The 8504-nt window shown below is 37.3% G+C and overlaps 1 protein-coding gene across 1 annotated transcript; it reads left to right on the plus strand.

Annotated features, from left to right (window-relative positions):
• Positions 1-369: 369 nt before the first annotated feature.
• CBR4 (carbonyl reductase 4) lies at positions 370-5660 on the plus strand. Its single transcript, XM_005415557.2, has 5 exons — positions 370-609; positions 1134-1254; positions 1732-1868; positions 2470-2604; positions 3955-5660. The coding sequence occupies exons 1-5, from the start codon at positions 468-470 to the stop codon at positions 4131-4133; spliced, it is 714 nt and encodes a 237-aa protein (XP_005415614.1). The 5' UTR covers positions 370-467; the 3' UTR covers positions 4134-5660.
• The last annotated feature ends 2844 nt before the right edge of the window (positions 5661-8504 follow it).

Consider the following 8504-nt stretch of genomic DNA (forward strand, 5'->3'; position numbering starts at 1 on the left):
GATGGAGTGAGACCTTGAGGCTAAATGACTTCAGCAGAAGAATAGTGGTTGCAAGAACAATATAATTACAACCAGTACATCAGCTTCAAATAAGCAGCTGAACAGTGCATTATGGCCTTTAGGTACATAAATCACATAATTCATCAATTGAATAAGAGTTGCTATAACTCTGGTATTGGAATGCTAGATTATGTGCGTGATTTTTAATTTTTTTTTACTGGTTCGTAAATATTTAAGAATTAACTTTCATTTGTAGAGGTGGTGTCTAATTTAGTTCAGCTGTTTATTATGAATAGAAAATGAATACAAATGAATGAGTAAAAACCAAATCACTAATTTTGTAATCTGCTATTACAAACTGCTGCAAACAGGTAAAGGCTGTGATGTTGACAAGAACAGCACTTAATGTCTTGCTTTACTGGACACAAAGTTGATGGTTTATTTGCAGTTTATGGATTATTTTGAAGATGGGCAAGGTGTGTGCTGTGTTTGGAGGATCCCGTGGGATAGGCAGAGCTGTGGCAGAGCTCCTGGCGCAGAAGGGCTGCCGCCTGGCCATCCTTGCTAGGAACCTGGACATGGCCCAGAGCACTGCCCGGCACCTTGGTGGTACGTATGCTGCTGTGCACCCCTCACTGCTCCCTGCTGGGGTGACTCGTGAAAAAAACCCCTTCTTGTTTAACTAGATGGAAAGGAAAATAAAGGCTGAGGAACATTAAAAACCAGCTGTGTTGGTATGATTATGTTTTCACAATAGCCGTTGAGAAAGCAGATTACCTTTTTTATCTGCATGATGGGAATTTCAAGATGAATGGAATTGTTTGGAATTCACACCACAATAGAGGTGGTGTGAATTGAGTCATCCTCAGCTCCTGAAGAAACCAGAACTGAGACCAGTCTGCTCATGCTGAACTTATGACTCCAAAAGGCAAAAAATAGAAAACATGGAATTGTCACATAACTGATGAATACTATACTTGAAAATAGTCTTTATTTAATTGCCTGGGGATTAAATAGGTTCCTTAAATTATAACTAGTTCAACATCTGTTTTGCAACTGAGCTGATTCATTCTGAAGGAGGTTTATGAATTAAATACAGCTTTTATTGTGACGTTATATATATTTCAATACAGCAGGACATCTGGCACTTAGCTGTGATGTATCCAGTGAACAAGAAGTCCAAAAGGCTTTTGAGGAGATGCAGAGGAATTTGGGTCCTATTAACTACCTGGTTAATGCGGCTGGGATCAACAGGTTGGTTACTCCTGACAAGACTATAGGTAATTCTAGATGAAGGCAGCCCACTGTAAGGTGCTCTGGCCCTTTGTGCTCAGTAAGAGTGTTGTTAATGAACACATCTGAAAACAATATTAAGTGCTTGCCAATATTTTGTTCCTGATGGCAGTAAAATGCTAACAGATGATACAGCTTTCACTGTAGTTTCTGCATTCTGAGTTTGACTTCCCCCTCTATTCTTTCTTCCACTTTTTCCCCCAGAATGGTCCAAAACAGTGCTTGATACCACTCTGCAAAGGAGGCTCTGTGTCCAGAAGTATGGCTAACTTGTTTTTTGCTATGTGTAGTTCTTGCCGCATTGTCATTTTGAATGCTCAAATGTATGGAACCACATACACCCCCATTAATATTCTGTCCAACAGTCTTTTTTTATGAGTAAACATGATCAGGGGGTTGTTCAGTGAATTCTTTGAGGTTTTTTGGTTTGTTTGTCAGGGATGGTTTGCTACTGAGGACCAAGACTGAAGATATGATAGCTCAGATTCACACTAACCTTTTGGGAACAATGTTGACATGCAAGGCTGCTCTAAAGGTCATGATTCAGCAGCAGGGAGGTGCTATTGTCAATATAGGTAAGTTGCTTGTGTAAGCCAGTGGAGTTCTGTGTACTAGTCTAGAAGTGTTTAGCAGGTGTAACAAATTGCATTGCTTGTTACACGTTACTTGTTTTCCTTTTCCTTGTATTTAGACATTCTATATTTAGCATTTCTTCATGGATGCTTATTCTTTTGTGTAATTTCAGCAACTTCTAAATAGCTAAATAGCTTTTTTTCAGTAACAAACATTTTATTGAAAAAAGAAACTTTGCTATTCTTACCAATTCTTTCAATGTCTATATATACCAGCTGCTGACAATTAACTAAGAATTGAAAGGTTCAGTCAGTTTCTTTCTTTCTTTTTTTAATCTGGGCAAGGATACTTTTTTTTCAGAAAAGTCTTAATTTTACTCTCCTGGTGGTTGTTGGTCAACATAGATGCATGAATTGTACAAAAATCACAGCTAATTGGGAGATTTGCTTATCCCAGCCAGCTAAAGTGCGTAAAGTCATGTATATTTTACTCTTCTTGTGATCTCATTTTTCATTCCAAGTTTAAAACTAAAATGATAAAGTGAATACAATGTTTCAAGTTACCCATTTAATCTTCTCTTTGATGTTTCTTTCTTTATTTTAGGGAGTATTGTTGGACTTAAAGGCAACTCTGGTCAAAGTGTGTATAGTGCTACCAAAGCAGGATTAGTTGGATTTTCACGCTCTCTTGCTAAAGAAGTAGCAAAAAAGCAAATTCGGGTCAACGTTGTTGCTCCAGGTTAGTTCTTGAGGAATTTCTGCATCCTTGACTGTTGCAATTCATTAAGACTGGGGGTATTTCTTGTACTCTGAAAGTAACTAAAGACTAATTTATATTATTTTGTTCAGCTTTGTAAGTAAATATTTTTAATATCTTTTGTTTGTTTAAAGTATAATACATTCTTTTAGAAAACCTTCAGTCTTTTTAAGGGAACACCAAGAAGTTTGGAAGAGTGAATCTACCTATTCCTCTATCCATTATTACATAATGAGTGTAGTTTTTTTCTTTGATCCTTCTTCAGAACTTGGTGTCCTTGCAGATGGAGGGATTAGATCTAATTAGAGATGGAGAGCTACCCTTGTCTCCAGCTAGAGGTTGCTTGTTTTTTCTTAGGGAAACATGACAGACCATAAGACAGCTGTCATAAAGCACCCCTGTCTCCCTGTAGTAAAAGGAGGAAGTCCTGAAAGTTATTTCTGTGAATAAAGGCTGTGATTTTGTAAGATGATCTAGTTCAAGCAAACTGCCACCCTTAAGGAAAAATCCCTTCTATATTTTCTGAATTTTTCCATTGTGTACACTGCTGCTCACCTTCTACTACCTCTGATGCCTTTCAGAATTCTACGTGAACTTGTTCAGCTTGCGAACTAGGCAGGAAAAATGCTTTTATTCTTTAGTGAGTTGAGCAGCTCATCCACAGCCATCATAAAGGGGCAGAGTATTACAGTAGAAAGCAAAAGGGAGGCTTTCCCTTCTTGATAGCAGCTAGAAAGCAGGTAAGATCAGCTCTTTATAAAGCTGCAGCTTGTGTGTAGAGTTGTGCAGCAGTGGGAAAGCCAAATCTCAGATAATGGAGAACTGTAAAAAGGGTCCTTCAAAAATGTCAAGAAATATTCTTCAAATGAGTGCTCTAATAGAAACAAGGCAAGAACTGCCATAAGTTCTAAAATAGAATGCAAACACTTTAAAGTCTGAGAGGATTTCTTGCCAGACATTTTTTGCTCATATTTTAATAGAGAACATTTTGGTGAAATGAGTATATTTTGTCTTTCAGAAAAGTGATACTAAATACAATTTTTGGATTGAATTTTAGTTACCCTTTCTTGTTTAGTTTTGTTTGGGTTTTTTTTAATGGACTTCTATAGATCTCTGCATTTTGGTTATTGCATCACTGCTTCCAGTTTTATTGGTTTCATAAAAAACTGGTTTTGGCCATCAAATGAGGTAGGCTACTTTGGGAGACTTTGAAGAATGGTAACTGGTGTTGAATCCTGGTAATAGATTTCACTTTGTAAGATTCAGTGGGAAATCCACTAGATAAATTTAGTCGAAGGTTAGGTAACTCTTCATATATCTCTCTGCTCTTAGGCTTTATTCACACAGAGATGACAGCTCATTTGGAAGAAGATCAGTTGAAGAAAGCAATTCTCCTTGGAAGATTTGGAGAGCCTCATGAAGTTGCACAAGCTGTTGTCTTTCTTTTAGAATCCTCATATATTACAGGGAGTGTTCTGGTTGTAGATGGAGGCTTGCAACTTATGACCTAAGTACTGCCTTGAATAAATGACTGCTTCAATGTCATGATGGTGATATATAAATATATTCTGAATAAAGGGAGAGGGTTGGAAATCGTTGGAAGATTGATGTACATAATTGACTTGGTCTTTTTTAGTCAGAGGAGAACTTCAGCAGCAGTGAGGCGTAATGTGTGTGTTTAGCTGCCCGAAAGAGTCTGTTTGATGTTACAAAGTCTGTGTATGAAACAATTTGAAAAAGATCTGGTTTTGATACAGTGATAGCTTCAATAATGTGCCGATACGTTTTTAAAGCACTGTATTTTTTATAAAGTCCTGTTTGCTAATTTGAGATAGAATGAGATTTTATTTGAATTATCATGTTACACAAAGGTTAATAAAGTGCAGAGACATGTTTATTAGGTGGCAGGTATGATTGCATCAAGTTTTTCAAGTAGGGCAAAGATTGTGAACTGCATAGTTTTACATTCTTATCAGTTAGTCCCTACAAAGTAGCAAGGAGTTTCCTTTGAGCTTTGTTTGTACCTAACACTACAAAGCTAAGAACTTCTAGATCTTCAGCATACCTGAATTGCCTTTAGAAGTTTTAATTATATGCAATGTGTTTTTATAAAGACAAAGCCTACTTGGTTCCATTCCTGAATGTATGTACAGCACTCACTCAATCCAGGGGCTCTGGTGTGTGCCCATTGAAGGATTGCTACAGCACTGGAGCTGCTAATCCTGTCATACTCTCAGCTTGAGCTGCACATGCACTGCTGAACACTACAGCTGCAGACCTTGCTCTGTAAGACACTTTGCAAGGACTCAGTAGATGTTTTGAGCATCTACCACTTCCAGAGCATGAGGTCAAGGTGTTTTGTGTTTTGCTCTGTATCTTCATGAACACTCAGTTCAGCTGTTAAGTTGATGCTCCCTAATATGTATGTATAGTCAATAAAATGGCCATTTATTTTATTCAAAGCAGCTTTTCAAGCATAGTAATTATTCTGCTGTAAATGATTCTGAGTGTTCCTGTCTTGCTGAAAACTTACCAAATGTTTGACCTCAGGCTTTTCTATTGAGCTTGAGTAATTTTTGATAATTGATGTTTTTATTATCTCTGAAGAAAACTATGAATGTGGTTCAGGACCTTCACTTCTTTGCTCTGGTGTTCATTGCATCATGATCCAGATGTTGATTCAGCTTTTGAAATTACTTCCCATCTTGGCACACACCACAATACAGAGAGAAGAGATCTCACTGATGATAACTGTGTCTTTAAAGTTGGAGATTTTCTTCATTTGTGCAGCTGAGAAATTTTGTCTTTGTGCCAGAAAACAATACATGTTTAAGCTTCTTGCAGGTATGTATTGAGAAATAATACAAGGAGTACTGTATGATCAGGAGATTTTACAGTTGGTTGTGCTACCTACTTTGGAATATAAAATACCATAGAAGTAATCCTTCCAGGAATCCTTATCTTCCTGTTATCGCTGTTATGTGTCATATGTGTCCTTGCACCAAAAATATAATTGCTAATTATGTTTTTCCTTGATAGAAGGAGTTGGCCAGAGATGATGTGAATTTTTTCCAAGGGCACTGAAGGTGAGGAGGGACAGCTGGTACATTTTCACTACTCAAGTAGGAAATGTCAGTGACTTGGCTGCTGCCCATACCTGCCCTTGGTGTTTTACAAACAAACCCTGTGTGACATTTCTTGACCAAAAGCCAAACCTAAGAAACTAGAAATAATTTTCTTTTAGTAAGTTCTGACCCTAATTATTATTATGCTTTTTTTTTTGGTAAGGGAGTTGTTAAATAAGTTATTAGCAATTGAATTTTTAGTTTATATTTGCAATTAAAACCTGAAATAATGCTGTCAGAAGAATCTCAGCATGCCACAGAATAACTTCTTTAAAAAGTTCCAGTACGTACTACATGTTTTTATTATTGCTGTTGCCATAGGGCCAGACTGAAGTGTTGGCAGCTTTAAATCATACTTTTTAAAAGCTTCCCCCCCCCCCCCATTTCTTTGAACTGGTAAATTAGAACACAAAACTGGTTAACATAATCCTGGTTCTGTCTGGCCTGGTGTGATGTCTCAGGCAGGGGACGTAAGGACTGTGCAGGGTAGGTAACAGATCAGGTGTGTGTCTCCTTAGAAGACTCTGGTACTTCCAGCAGTTTGTGACTGGGATATTTGAACCCACCAGTGTATAGCTCTGATTGAGGCCTGCAGGCATTAGAAACAGCCCTAAGGTGCTCTCTCTGTGTTGCTTTTGAATTTGTAGACTTCTTATCTTATCCTGCCTGCCTTAGTTGTTTCTGTTTCGTACTGAAGAGTCATATTTTAATTACTTATTGCTGGAGATCTCTTTTGTATCTTAAATTCTCTTTGTTGAACTTTGCTTTACTCTTCCAGTTTTTCAAGGAGGGAGCACCAGGTAGAACTTCTTGCAGAATTCACTGTGGATCTATTTTAAAAAATTAAATTATTTTATGCTTTGTTTTATACTGTTTCCAAAAATGATGCCTAGGTGTTTTGCTTTTTCCTAACCTTTGCACTTATATTTTCAGAACAGTAACTCAGTCCTGAATAATTAATGAACAACTTGGAGTTCATTTCCATATATATGTACAAAAGTCTGAATTTTTGTATTTTTTTCAGCATGAATTGTTCTCAAATATCTACAGTGAGTTTGGTTTACTGGTTTTAACATCCATTTCCTCAGTGAAATGGTTCTGCAATTCTTTAATTCCTTAATCTCTTTATGACTTTAACTTAGTTACTGGAGTACACTGTGGCATTCAGAAACTGCTGTCTCAGAACCCTTAGAAATAGGTTGTACTTTGCCTGCCCCAACAGAGGAACTGTGGTGTTTTATTGGCACTGCACATCCTTAGGGGAGAACAGCTGCTGATTCATACCCTTTGTCTTCTATCTTTAAACAATGTACTGATATGACAACTTCTTTTGGCAGCACAGCATCTTTAATAGTTTTTGGCAAGGGAATGTGGCAGATGCCTTTTAGAATTTCAAGTATGCACCATTATTAGATCTCCATACTCTCATCTCTTTTAAGTTCTTCTTTAGAAGAACTCTAAAATGTTTATCAAACATGAACTTCATTTGCAAAAGCAACTCTGTATGTTTATCCTGTTGTTTTCTTGGCTTTAGAACAATTTCTGGCACTTTTCTATGTACAGAAAAACATATTTAGGCTTTAATTCCCTGGATCCCTCTGGAATGTCTTCTCAAAAATCAAGTGGTCGTTCCACCCCGTAAAATCACAAGAACTTGCTGTCCCATTTGCCGGCTTCCGGTCACTTGAGGCAGGTTTCACTCAGAAGTTTCCCACTGCAGTTACTTGGTTTCTGTTAGAACTGGGGAGTGAAAGCCTCATCTTTCCCCTTTGTCACCCTTTCCTCTGTAACTTCTCCCAATGTAAAGGAAGGAGTAAAACCTTCAACAAGGTGCCTCTAGAAGTTCTCCTCAAGTTCCTGCATGGTACCAAAAACTGATCATAGGGATTTGATCAGAGTCTGGGGATTTTTTTCCTTGGTGGGTTTTCCTTCCCTGAGCATTTTGCTTTTTATTTGATCATCTGCTTGCCTTCTTCAGACATAGTTCCTGTTCCTGAGGTGCCAGTGCACTTTTTCAGATTATTTCTCTGCACTCTGATCTGGCTGTAAATGTTACATTCAGTGACTGATTCAGTTTGACTCCTAAAGCTAGATTGCTGGTTTTATAAAGGTTGATGTTTAAATGCTAGGAACTTCTCCCTCTCAAATTACAAAAATTGTAATTTGATGTGTGTATTTAAAATCGTTGTACTGAAGTTCAGTACATTCAATCTTAGTGTTGCCATTGGGCTGCATCTTAATTTTGACTTGTCTTTTTGGCTTAATTTAAATATTTTATGTTGCTTGTTTTTTATGGAAGTCTGTGGTAGTGGACTTCTGTCTTTATTAATAAACTTGGTCAATAGAAGTAAAAGTGAAATAAATGCAGAAATAAAAGTCACCATAAAAAAAATAAATCACTATTTGAAAGTAGCATTTTGGCTCAGGCTGTGTACAACTTGGGTGACCACAGCCAGAGCTGGGCGGCCCTGATCAGTTGCATGAAAAATAATATATTAAAACAGTGATCTTGGGCTCTTCAGTGGGACATTTATCCAACATACTCATGATGCTGTCTGTCATCACAGTTACATTGCTGGCCTTAGACATTTCAGATGTCATAGCTATGGCTATACATATCCATCTTAATGGTGTGAGTACCAATATCATCTAATAACAGTGTTTACCTTGCTAGGTTCGGAAATTCAATCTGTGTTTGATTGGATGATTTATATGTTGATACTTATTTTTATGACTCTTCTATATATTTTATATCCA

This window comes from Geospiza fortis, unplaced genomic scaffold (genome assembly GCF_000277835.1).
Source record: "Geospiza fortis unplaced genomic scaffold, GeoFor_1.0 scaffold40, whole genome shotgun sequence".
Classification (NCBI taxonomy): domain Eukaryota; kingdom Metazoa; phylum Chordata; class Aves; order Passeriformes; family Thraupidae; genus Geospiza; species Geospiza fortis.